Below are 13,333 nucleotides of genomic sequence, written 5' to 3'. Positions count from 1 at the left end.
GGATGGGATGTTGTACGGAAGAGGAACAGTAATCACCTTGGAATGGAAGAAGCCCATTGCTTTACTCAGTACAATGGCCTTAGGATGATGGGACTTTAGATCAAAAGACCTGAAGTTATCCAGTTCAGGAAACTTCTACTACATTATATGATCAAAATTTAAAATGGGTACCATCTTTGCCTAATAGGAAAATACACTCACTCTGCCCCTTAAAAAATGTGAATGGGAAGGATAATGGTTTAGAATTCTTATGATATACACATCAGGGCTGAAAGCTGGATGTTCTTGAAGATTAGCCTCTTGCTTGGTGGATTTATGGAATATGACTTTTGGCATACATGCACATATATATATGTGTGTGTGTGTGGATGTGTGTATGCCAAAAGCCATATATATATATGCATATATCTATGTATTCACATACACAAACACATTACACACAAACATTTATTCGTGGGTCAACATAAGGTTGACAAGATGGGAAAATTTGGTCATTCCGCTTTTATTAATTTTTTAATTGTTTTCTATCCACTTTTCTATTTTTTTCTAGGCACTATTTATATTTTAATTTGGAAGTATCTTCCTTTCAGACAAATAAGATATCTATGTTCTAACAACAGCAGCTAACAATAACAATAATTTATCCTTTATGCATCTTTAATAATTTGTATACAATTTATTACTTTATCTCTGCTGGCAATACTTCTATTGTAAGTTATAACATATTTAAATAATACAGTGTAAACTCAGCTGAATTGAAAGATACTTGGTACCTCATAGAATTTTACTATGTTGATAACCCAGGCACATAGACCAGCTGCTGCGAATGACTGGGTGCGAACATAATTTGGGCTGAAATCTGGGTTTTTCAAATAACGCTCCTTCACCACTTTCAAACAATTCTCTGGGATATGTTCTTTATCGTAGTTAATCAAAGCTTGCAAGAATTCATCAACCTGGAAGGTAGCAATTAAGGTACCTAACTTGTTATAATTCAACAACACTTCAACTCCACAAGCTATTTCACAGTTCAAAAAATTTAAAAATCCAAAGAAATAATGAAGTCAGCCTGGAAAATAGGAGAATAAATATATGAAACATAGGATTATGAAGTATATTTAAAGTTTATCCATCTTCAATTTAGAAGCAATTCCATAATTAAGAAGAAATCAATTGAATGAAACCTTCTCCCCAATACCAATACAAACAAACAAAAATCTTTCTTGGTTCATCTTTCTTTTGTGGGAGGATTTTGAGGAATCCTTTAAAAGAAAACAGAAATTCCTAATTTTTTACACGTGTTTTGCTTAAACTAGTTCAAAAATGTTTCTTTAACTACCCCTGATCTGCCTGGGGAACTACCAAGGTTAACTGCTCAAGATCTTCATTCTACAACTGTTACTTTTGATTAAACCAAATACAGTGGTACCTTGGGTTACGAACGCCTCTGCTTATGAATTTTTCGGGTTACGACCAGCTCCGGCCCCAAAAATTTACCTCGGGATGCAAACCACCTCGAGTTACGAACCGGATCCGCGGCCATTTTCCCTGCTGCCACGCGGTCGCAGCTTCCTGTGGGCGAGATCGCGGTAGCAAGGAGACGTTCGGTGAGGCTTGTGGTGTGTTTTGTGGTGTTTTGGAAGGTTTTGGAAGGTTTTTGGTGTGCTTGTCAGCATGGCTCCAAAGAAAATGCAGAGCAGGCTTGGCAAGAATAAGGCTTTGAAGAAAAAAGTGACAATCGAACTTAAGAAGGACATTATAGAAAAGCACGATCGTGGTATTCGTGTGACTGATCTGGCCTCAGAGTACAAGATGGCGAAGTCGACCATCTCGACTATTCTGAAGAATAAAGATGCCATCAGAGGAGCTGATGTGGCAAAAGGAGTAACGATCTTAACGAGGCAGAGGACACAAGTGCTAGAAGAGGTGGAAAAGCTGTTGTTAGTGTGGCTGACTGAGAAACAGCTGGCAGGTGATAGCATGAGTGAAGCTATCATCTGTGAAAAAGCCAGGAAACTGCACAGTGATTTACTGCGGACAAACCCCTCTACCAGTGCAGCAAGTGAGGAATTTAAAGCCAGCACAGGCTGGTTTGAGAAATTCTGCAAGAGAAGTGGCATCCACAGTGTGGCAAGACATGGTGAGGCTTCCAGTTCTGACAAGGCTGCTGCAGAAGCCTACAAGAAAGAATTTGAGGACTTCATGAAGGCAGAAGGATATGTCACTCAGCAAGTGTTCAACTGCGACGAGAGAGGGCTCTTCTGGAAGAAGATGCCAAACAGAACCTACATCATGCGGGAGGAAAAGGCACTGCCAGGGCACAAGCCCATGAAGGACAGATTGACCCTTTTGCTGTGTGCGAACGCAAGCGGCGACCTGAAGATTAAGCTGCTACTGGTGTACCATTCCCAGACCCCTCGTGCATTCAGGGAACACAATGTGAACAAGGCCAGACTGCCTGTCATGTGGAGGGCCAATGCGAGAGCGTGGGTCACAAGGCAGTTGTTCATGGAATGGCTGCACGAGGTGTTCGCACCAGCGTTAAAAAATACTTGTCTGACAACCAGCTGCCTGAAAGGTGCCTTCTTCTGATGGACAATGCCCTGGCACACCCTCCAGCCTTGGTGGATGATATGGATGCTGAGTATGACTTTATAAAGGTCAAGTTCCTCCCCCCCAACACGACATCTCTTCTGCAGCCCATGGACCAGCAAGTGATCTGCAACTTTAAGAAGCTCTACACAAAGGTGCTCTTCACCAGGTGTTTCAATGTCACTGAGGAAACATCCTTGACTCTGAAAGAGTTTTGGAAGAAACATTTCAATGTCCTCCACTGCATCAGCCTCATTGACAAAGCCTGGGGAGATGTCACCTGCCGGACCTTAAACTCAGCCTGGAGGAAACTGTGGCCAGAATGTGTCGCTGAATGTGACTTTGAAGGGTTTGATGCAGAGGTAGTGGAGGAGATTGTGTCCATGGGCAAGAGCATGGGTCTGGTTGTCGATGATGCAGACATAGAGGAACTTGTTGAGGACCATAAGGAGGAGCTGACCACGGAAGAACTTGCTGAGCTCCAGAGTGAGCAATAGAAAGCGCTTGGCGAGGAGCATTCCACTGAGGAAGAGGACGACGGGGAGGAGGTGAGCAGTGAAGTACTACAATCCATCATGGCAAAATGGAATGAGTGCCAGGATTTCCTTGAGAAGCACCACCCCAACAGAACTGTGACAAACAGAGCATTGAACATGATGAATGACAACGTGTTCTCTCATTTCTGGAGGGTTATGCAGCGCAGGAAAAAACAACTGACTTTAGCCAGGTTTTTCCCCAGATCTGAGCCTGCAGCTAAGAGGCAAAGAAGAGAGGAAACCCCTGAAGGAGATCTCCCCGATGTCCTTTTGGAGGGGGACTCTCCCTCCAAACAATAACTGCCTCCCCACCCCATTCTCCCTCTTCATACTGTGCTGTACTGTACTTTTTTTCATGTTTTTGTGGTTCAAAAATAAAATGCATATGTTTCAGAACTGTTTAACCATATTTACATTGAACCTTATGGGGAAATTTACCTTGGGTTGCGACCAACTCAAGATGCGATCAGAGTCACGGAACGGATTAAGTTCGTAACCCGAGGTACCACTGTACTGTCTGAAGACACCTACAGAACACCCCTGCACAACATGTGTCCAAGCCTTCTGCATTTTTAAAAGAGGAAATAAATGTGCTGCCCCAAAAGACATGTTGCTAAGCACCTCCAAGATTCACTGCTGCAGCTGGCTGCAGTGGTGCTGGCATCTCACCAGCTTCCCACAGCTGAGCGGTGTGCTAGCGATTCTGCTGCAGCCTGTGATAATTTTTAATTGATCAGTATGGCCCTTTCCCATCTTTAAGTTCTACAGGCCTGCTATAAAAGATGACTTGGGATCACAGAATATTTAAGTAAGAAATGATATATAGGATATCATTTAAAGTATTAAGTACTTTAAAGTATTTAAAAATAATGTCAAATAATTAGGTCAGGGGTTTTCAGACTGGGTGTTGCACGGAGTCCCCTGAGACTAAGGAAAAAAAAAAACCTTTCCCCCAAGGGACTAAGGTGATGGTGGGCTGGAAAACTCAAAACACATTTAGCTATCCATTCACACATCAAAACTGCTGTTTAGGATGTCGACAGCCATTTTTATAAGCTAGAGGGAAAAGGACAAGGCTTGTAAGCTGCCATTCAGAAGCCTCATCGCTCTTAATTGGAGATTCTGGGATTTTTTTTTTTTCCATGAACAGATTCCATGCCCAGAAAAAGTCTGAAAAGATCACAGCACGTTTTAGTAAATGCCAAAGTTGCAAATACCTTTTTCATGGTAAGTTTAGCAGCTTTCCAAGTTCGATCTTCTGGTACTTTTCCTTTATTTGCCAAAAGGACCATGACTGCAGCTGTGACATTGGTCACCGCAACTGGCGGATTAGGGAAAACTTTCAGTTCAATAAGATTCACCTGAGAATGAAAGACCAGACATACACATTTCAAAAGTCAATAGAGATTTTAATTAACATGGTGGGCAAACTTCTTTCAATAGTAAGGTGAGGTTATGTAAGCAAAGTGAAGCCATAAAAAATGATGGCTTCACTATACCTGAACAGAAAACCTTAAGTTAAAGTGAAAGCTATATTGCAATTGAGAACCAGATTCAAGTCCCCATTTAACCATTAAGTTCACTCTGTGCTCTTTGGGCTAATAATTCTCTTAGCATAATCTGTGTTACAGGTTGGTACTGTACAGGTCAGGACAGAATAAGGGGAGACCCTTTAAGATGTAGTTTTAGAGTAACAGGCTATTATATGATTCATTTATATCTGCTATACAAGAAGTTGGAACTTATTCTTTTTGTATTTCTTTTTTCCTCTTTTTCTTCTTTATTTTCCATCACTTTTGTTTTTCTTTCTTTCTTGCTTGCTTTCTAGCTTTCTGCTTTCTTCTTGATTATTAGTTCTTGTTAATTTTTATCCTTTTACTTTTAAAAACTTAAAGTTCTTTAAAAAAATGAGGGGAGACCCTATGTTTATTGCCCTGAGCTCCCATAGGAAAGGTGTGATGACGATGATGATGAGAATGAAAATAATCATGTTTTTACATAATAAAGCCCAATGTTAAAAAGAAAAGAAATGCTTTGTTAAAAAAAAAAAAGGTAGCCAACACGCAAAGATAACCATACAATGCTTTGATCTTTACCTTATTAAGGGTATTTAAAGCTGCAGTAGCAGCTACCAGAGCAGGTTCAGCTTTCATCAAATCATCTTCACATTCTTTCTGCCTTCGAGATACTTCTGCTTGAATCACAGCCACCTATAACAACACAGACTCTTAGTTTTAACTGAATAGTCTCTAAGATTTCGTTCCTTAAAAGTACATAAGTGCCAATGAAACGTATGCTGAGTAAACATGATTCAGATTAGGCTGTAAGGATACAAATGCAGTAAGCTAAAGTTTGGTTTCCAGGTAACTGAAGCTGCAGTACTATGGCCGTGGTTGATCAAGATCAAGCTACTAGATTTAGATGGGAGTCTTATGTTGTGTGGAAAATAACTTTATTATTTATGACTGTGAATGACTTGGGATGTTCCACGTGGGGTGGGGAAGAAAGAAACTATTCCAAAGTCTGAATGGTTATCATAGAGAAGATGACACATATTTTCTGTTTCTTTAGAACGGGGTTGGCAACCTTCTTCTGTGTAAGGGCCAGAGGCCCTATCTGTGAATGGATGTTTAGCTGCTTTTTCCCTCTCTCTTGAGCACTTGAGAATATACTGGCACTTGAGAGGACTCTTTGGGGTGAACCATAGTGATGCATTTCTTTCTTAAGGAAAACTAGGGTATGCTCTGCAGAGTCTGGAGAGGGGAGGAAAAGACCTCAGTGACCTAAGGCATGGACCACTGAGGGTTGGGTGAACATCATATTTCTTTTTGGGACTATAGGCCAAATGACTTCAGGTGGTGGGCTGCATATGGCCTGCAGGCTTTAGGTTGCCAACCCCTGCTTTAGAAGATAAGACTAGAAAATGGCTGGAAATGAACTATGAACAAAAAATGAAATTCCTTAAGGAGTTTCAATATTATCCTTAAAATTTCTCATTTATAGGTTGCATTAAATCCCTTTCAGTATAGCAAATTATTTATAATTTTTGAGAAAGAAAATAGCAAGATGATATTGAATTATAACTTGCAGTTGGATTAATACAGTAGTTACTAATTTGCAGTGGTAATGTTGTTAGTCTGTAAATAACTATTTTTCTGGTGGGGGATCAAGATTAATTCATTTGTAGAAGAAATCCAAAATAAGATCAGACCTTTGGTTGTGTCAGGTCTGTTATCAAATGTTTAATGTATTCAATGCACAATAATATGCACTACTGAAATATTGGATTAAGAAATTCTACATTTTTTTTTCAAAAGTCATCTAAAGTACTATAAAATTGCCTACTGAATATTTAAAGATTTTTCCAATCTAGTGCTCTCCAAATGTGTAGGATTATAATTCCCAGAATTTCTAGTTAGGACAGCCAATGCCCATGCTGGTGTGAAATTCTGGGAATTTCATGAATTTGTACTTCCAGCTCATATGGAAGGCACCAAGCTGGAATGACTATTTTAAATGAAAATACAGTACCATGAAGCTGCCTGTCTATTAATATACCATTTCAAAATATGATGAATGCAGGAATATTTCTACTTGGAGGTCCTTGTTTTTACTAGTTGCTCCTGGATCCAGACTCCCACTGTTGCCTCCACTTATCTGTATAATTCCCAGTGTATACCTTTGGAGTGCCTCAGAGGTGATTGGCTGGAAAAACAGCTGTGGCACACAGAAACTGAAGAGCAATCACATCACATGATTTGCCCTTGATGCTGAAGCAAGAACCATTGGTTCACTCTTCAGATGCTTCTACTGGCAGTCAGTTGAATGATGGTGAGTGCATGGAACTGTTATCACTGAGAACAGTTGAGAATACATCAGTTTTGACTTTCTCAGCACAGTAGTGGAAAGATATTGAATCAACTGGGGAGGAAAGGATTCTACTTAGGTGTCAGCCAAGTGCCCTATGGGACCTATGGACTGTCCAAATGTGCACTGGTACATTAAAAAAAAAGAAAAGAAAGCATGTCCAGTGTTACTAAATTATATAACATGAAGATATTTATGGATCCATCATTGAAAAATATCTGTCTACTTTCTAATATTTTCTGCACTCTGTTGTTTAAAATATGCAGATTCATCTTTGTAAAGTAGTCAGCACACCTTTTAAAGCAGCTTCAAATTAAAGTTATATAGAAAGCTATGATTGATTCATAATCAATTTATAAATATATTTTAGAAAAGCTAAAACATGAATAAAATATATGAGTTGCTTTTTAGAGTCATGAAAAACAGTCTCATGCTTACGAACTGTCCCAGCGTGGTAATTATCTCATGTTAATCACATCATGTATTGAGTCTAATTACTTAATGAAGTGTTTGGAAATATGCTAATAGCATCCCCTAACATTCCTAAAATTATCAGAACAATCTGGTGGTAGGGGACCTGGTGTTGTAAAGTAACAAGGTTTTCCAGAGTTGTCTAGTTTCTGTAATTTTAGTACTACTGGTTTAGGGTTTAGCCCATGGGGAACACTGTCCAGTTTTAGTTAATTAACATGATACCTATCTGGCAGAGAATAGATGGAAAGGTTCTTGTTAACGAGAACAAGAAACCTACTAATCTGTTCCTTATCATCCAGTTTGGCAGCAGCAAGCCCTTAGTCTGCAGTGAATCACTGGCAGAAGGAATGGAGAAGAATTAAGTATGAGAGGATATGAAGACAATGGAAGTGTGACAGGAACGATATCTAAATTAGATATAAAAGTTGGTGCTCAGAGTGGTAAAGAATCAAGTGACCTTTATATAAACAACCAACTGCAGATTTCCCTGTTAGAAGTACAGTAAGGAGAGCCTCTTCCTGTCTGATGCACCATAAGGGTGTTAGGAAAAAGACTCAGAAAATCTTTGCTTAATGTACATTGAATTATATTGGGTCTAAACTGAAGAACAGCTCACTTGCTGGATGTTTTGTACTACTAGTCCTTCACCTTCATAAATTTGGCTAAAGAGAATTCTGTAAAATTCAGGCATGGGGAAAAAAACCTTTCAATTTAGGCAGTTGTCAAAGATCTGACATTAAGCCACTTCCCATTTACTCTTCTAAGCATGCTACTTGACCTAACCCACCAAAGACCAAGTGGCAAGTCCTGCCCAGAAAATACTGGCAACTGGTTCTCAAGAACCAACTAAACCAACAAGAAAAGCCCTGGTGTGTGAGAAAAAACATGGGTGAATATGCACATGTATATTACTGAATGTATTAATATGCATATGACTATGACCCTGACTAGTGCGGTCCTTGCCATCCTAAAAGTTTTTAACCCATGTGCTATAAAGAAATCATTCCTAATTTATCAGTGGCTGAAACAGTATAATGGACCAGAGCAGAAGCTAACAAGCTTCATGCCCTCTCATTCACAATAATCCAGAATTTTCTGGAATCCTGCATGAAAATGGCTATTTGTGAGCAAACAGTAGTACACCTATAAAATAAGTTAGCATTATAAGTGTGCTTTCAGTTTGTGTCTAGTTTGGGGTAAAAGCATAAAATGGATTAATAAAGCTAAAATAGCCTATTTTTAAAAGAAAGATGAGTATGAAAAAGGAAAGGATGAAGGAACTGAACAACTAATGTGGAACCTCGGCAAATACATCATAAAATGCAAAATTTGAAGGTGAAAATTCAAGTCAGCGGAATGGACTTCAAGAACAATTGAGTTGTTCAATTGAACTAAAAAGTAAAAAAAAAAAAGAAATCTGAAATGCTCAGAGATGACTCTCTGACCTTTCCTGTATTATTCCTGTACTTGTCTGATTCTCAGGATCCCCATCCATTATATGCTTGAATGAGCTTCATACTTATTGTTCTTTCATATCATTAAAAGAACTAAAAGGTTGGAAAAATGCATAATGTAAAGAAAGGTCAAGTGGTAATCATGGTGTGAAATGCTGAAATATGCGTAAGTATAATAATTCTTTAGATTTTATGTTCCCTGGAGAGGTAGGTGTTCAAAATTGTTCACCTACAAAGGTTTATTCTGTGCTAAATATAGCTCAACATGACTAAATTGTGGAATTATACTGACCTTTTGCTCCTCTGCATCAGCAATGGCCTTTTCTTTGCTTACTTTCTCAGTCTGAAGCCCTATCTTAGTAATCAAAGCTTCTGCATCTTGATTTCTCAGTTGCAGTTCTGCTTCTTGAGAAGCAAGTTTGCATTTTAAGTCTTCTACCTAAGGCAGAATAGCAAAGGCATTTGTTTGAAGAAAACATTCAGCATGGACAGCTTTCTAAAATGTGGGTACCAAACACTAGGCTTCAGATATACACACAAACATTAGACTATTCAAATGGGAGCTTCAGGAAGCAATCCAAGCATGCCTCTGAATTCACTATTCAAGGCTCAGACAGTGTGGGGAAGCCCTTGAAATGATCATTCTTGAAGCAGCAGGTTAAGTAGGACTATTGATTGCTTTCTGAAGGGTTGCACTCAGATCAAGAATCAAATCTGAACTCTCTTCCTTAGTTGGTTAAAAAGTGACTATTATAGGACACATGTCCTTTTTCCATTCACATTACCTATGAATCTATCTAAGCAGCAAAGATATGTATAACTACTATTTTAGAAAATGAAGCACACCTTTCTTTTTTATATTTTTGTTATATTTCATTGATTTATGTTTGCACAATTACTAGGCTGAAATGATGAATTCAGTGAAGAACCAACCACAGATCTCCTGTGGATATAGGCTTCCTCAAATCCTTCTGTCTCTTCATGTAATCCCAGACAGACTCAATGATGTTGAGATCAGGGCTCTGTGGGGGCCAAACCATCACTTCCAGGACTCTTCATTCTTCTTTACACTGAAGATAGTCCTTAATGACATTGGCTGTATGTTTGGGGTTGTTGTCCTGCTGCAGAATAAATTTGGGGCCAATCACATGCCTCCCTGATGGTATGGCATGATGGATAAGTATCTGCCTGTATTTCTCAGCATTGAGGACACCATTGATCCTGACCAAATCTCCAACTCCATTTGCAGAAATGCGGCCCCAAACTTGCAAGGAACCTCCACCATGCCTCACTGTTGCCTGCAGACACTCATTATTGCACCGCTCTCCAGCCCTTTGGCAAACAAACTGCCTCCTGCTACAGCCAAATATTTCAAATTTTGACTCATCAGTCCAGAGCACCTGCTGCCATTTTTCTGCACCCCAGTTCCTATGTTTTCGTGCATAGTTGAGTGGCTTAGCCTTGTTTCCACATCGGAGGTATGGCTTTTTGGCTGCAATTCTTCCATGAAGACCACTTCTGGCCAGACTTCTCTGGACAGTAGATGGGTCCCACTGGCTTCTGCCAGCTCTGTGCTGATGGCACTGCCGGACATCTTCCAATGTCAAAGGGAAGTAAGCATGATGTGTCTTTCATCTGCTGCATTAAGTTTCCTTGGCCGACCACCGCGTCTACGGTCCTCAACATTGCCCGTTTCTTTGTGCTTCTTCAAAAGAGCTTGAATAGCACATCTTGAAACCCCAGTCTGCTTTGAAATTTTTGCCTGGGAGAGACCTTGCTGATACAGTAGAACTACCTTGTGTCTTGTTGCTGTGCTCAGTCTTGCCATGGTGTATGACCTGTGACATGAAACTGTTGTCCACAACCTCACCTTAGTAGCAGAGTTTGGCTGTTCCTCACCCAGTTTTAAGCCTCCTACACAGCTGTTTCTGTTTCAGTTAATGACTGTGTTTCAACCTCCATATGAAATTGATGATCATTAGCACCTGTTTGGTATAATTGGTTAATCATACACCTGACTCTAATCCTACAAGATCCCTGACTTTGTGCAAGTGTACAAAATGTGCAAGTGTAAGAACTGATGCTGGTTTGAAGCCAAAGGGTGGTCACACCAAATATTGCTTTGATTTAGATTTTTCTTCTGTTTGCTCACTTTGTATTTTGTAAATTGATAAACATAAACAATTACAATATATATTTTTGAAAGCATTCTTACTTTATAGCATTTTTTCACACCAGCCTACAACTTTTGCACAGTACTGTATATCCCCTCTAACAACTGCTTTATCAGTTTCTCTTGGAAAACAGGTACAATAAATGCTATTAACATTCTATATTCAGAGGCAGTGGAAGCCTGGAATACTGTGGAAGGTTAAATCTGCCATTTTTTGTTAAATTACTAACTACTAAAGTCTCTTACATTTTCCTTAATATTTTCATTTTGTAAGCAATTTTCCTTAATATTTCTATGTGCAATTTTTACTAAAATGCATATTTTGGGTTTTGTTGTTGTTGCTGTTGTTACTAATATACATATACATATTTTCTCAATTTTCCTTTAACGTGCACTTTTTTTAGTGGTAATATCTGTTACTAAATTTAAAAAAAACTGTGCACATAACATTGTAATTTGCATATAGCTAGGGATGTGGGGTTTTCCCATTAAATTATGAACAGAATGAATTTCTTATTCATCTTCATTGAAAACAAGTTGCTGTTGAATTTATTACAAGAATGGCTCTAGATCAGATATAAGAAGGAGTCTCCAAACACTGATAATGATTATATGCCATCAAGTTGGTGTTGATTTTTAGTGACCACATAGATTTTCTCCAGATCTGTCTCCAATCTGGTCCTACAGATTTTCCATCTATGCACCCATTGCTGCTGTAATGGTGTCCCTCCACCTTGCTGCTGGTGATCCTCTTCTTCTGTTTCCTTCCATCTTTCTGAGCATTACAACCTTCTCTAGAAAGCTAGGTGTGCATAATGCACATAATGTGTCCAAAGTAGGATACTTTGAGCCTGGTCATTTGTACCTCTAGTGAGAACTCTGAGTTGATTTGTTCAATGATCCATTAGTTCATTTTCTTGGCAATCTATGATATTCTCAGGAGTCTTTTCCAATATCAAAGTTCAAAAGCATCAATACTGTTCTTCAAAGTCCAATTTTCACTCCCATAGAGTGTCACAGCCAAAATGAATGCCTGCATGATTTTGATCTTTGTAGATATAATCACATCACAGCATCTGAATATCTTTTCCAAGGCCTTCATTGCTACTCTACCAAGTACCAAATATGCTAGTCTGCAGCATATTTCTTGGCTGCTAGTTCCTTGATGCTAAAAGGGAGAAGCTACCCTCAATTTCAATATCTTCATTGTCAGTTCTAAAGCTGGTTGCTATACCTGTTGTCATTCTCCAAACATTACTGGACCAAATTTAATCAGCTTTAGCCAGCATGGTTAACAGTCATGTATGATTATTTGTGAAAGCTATAATCTAACATCATCTAGAAGATCACAGGTTCCCCATCTCTGGGTTGATTAAATAGACCCCAAATAAACACAGATGCAAATGTGGTAGATATATCTTCAGATTCTAAGATGATTCTCTAAAGAAGCTAGCTGTTGAAAAGTGAGTTACTAGGCTTAGATGAAATTGATTTGGTATAAGGTGCTTCTTTGACCCAAACTATCTCTACTTGTTTCCATGCCAATCCAAACTAATTACTCACATCACATCTAAACAGTTATTTACTTTCCATCTTCCTTTCCACTTCCCACTGATGATTCTCTGTCCCCATTTCATCACATCCATTTAACTGTAATTTACTGCTGTTCCACTGGCATCAATAATGGGAAGAAGAAAGGATGCCTCCTCTTCACTTATAACAAGTGATAGTTGAATATAAAAAAAAAAAGGTGAGGAAAAAAATCTAAACAAACAAACAAACAAACAAACAAACCCTGATAGGCTACCATTCTGAATACAGGGTCCATTGGCTCCAGAGAAACACTTCTCCCCAATAGAACTACAGGACTTTAGAGGAGAGTGAGATCTTCTTTAATTATTCATTCCTTTAACTCAAAAAGCAAAAGTACAAAGTCCACCAGTTATGGTAACCAGAATTAAGTTTTGCTTTGGCAACAGAGTAAGAAATAATATTTGCCCATCATTTCCATTTTCTTTCCTTTTAAAGTTCCAGGAGGGAAACATGTTAATGAAATATCTGACAGCATGTTAAAGACTAATAGGTCTTAAAATGTCATACTTGGACTTTGATCGCTTCATGTTTGGGCTATTGCAATGTGCTCTACATAAATCTGGCCTCAAAGATTACTCAGAAGCTGCAGCTGATCCAGAATGTAGTGGCACGGGCAGTTATGGGCATGACACCATATGCCCACA

General features: G+C 38.9%; 1 protein-coding gene across 1 annotated transcript in view; it reads right to left on the bottom strand.

The window, feature by feature from the left end:
* The window catches only part of DNAH11 (dynein axonemal heavy chain 11), a 149,306-nt gene that overhangs the window by 46,453 nt on the left and 89,520 nt on the right, over window positions 1–13,333 (bottom strand). The window contains exons 57-60 of the mRNA XM_088150680.1: window positions 9,216–9,362; window positions 5,225–5,338; window positions 4,346–4,489; window positions 774–956 (exon numbers count right to left, since the gene is read on the bottom strand). Coding sequence (XP_088006806.1) covers window positions 774–956; window positions 4,346–4,489; window positions 5,225–5,338; window positions 9,216–9,362 — 588 coding nt within the window. The remainder of the gene's footprint in view (window positions 1–773; window positions 957–4,345; window positions 4,490–5,224; window positions 5,339–9,215; window positions 9,363–13,333) is intronic.

The sequence above is a fragment of the Python bivittatus genome, unplaced genomic scaffold (assembly GCF_059951505.1).
Source record: "Python bivittatus isolate LINGU-HERP-01145 unplaced genomic scaffold, Pbiv_v1 ctg000610_np1212, whole genome shotgun sequence".
NCBI classification, from domain to species: domain Eukaryota; kingdom Metazoa; phylum Chordata; class Lepidosauria; order Squamata; family Pythonidae; genus Python; species Python bivittatus.
This window is presented reverse-complemented; position numbering and strand designations above follow the sequence as displayed.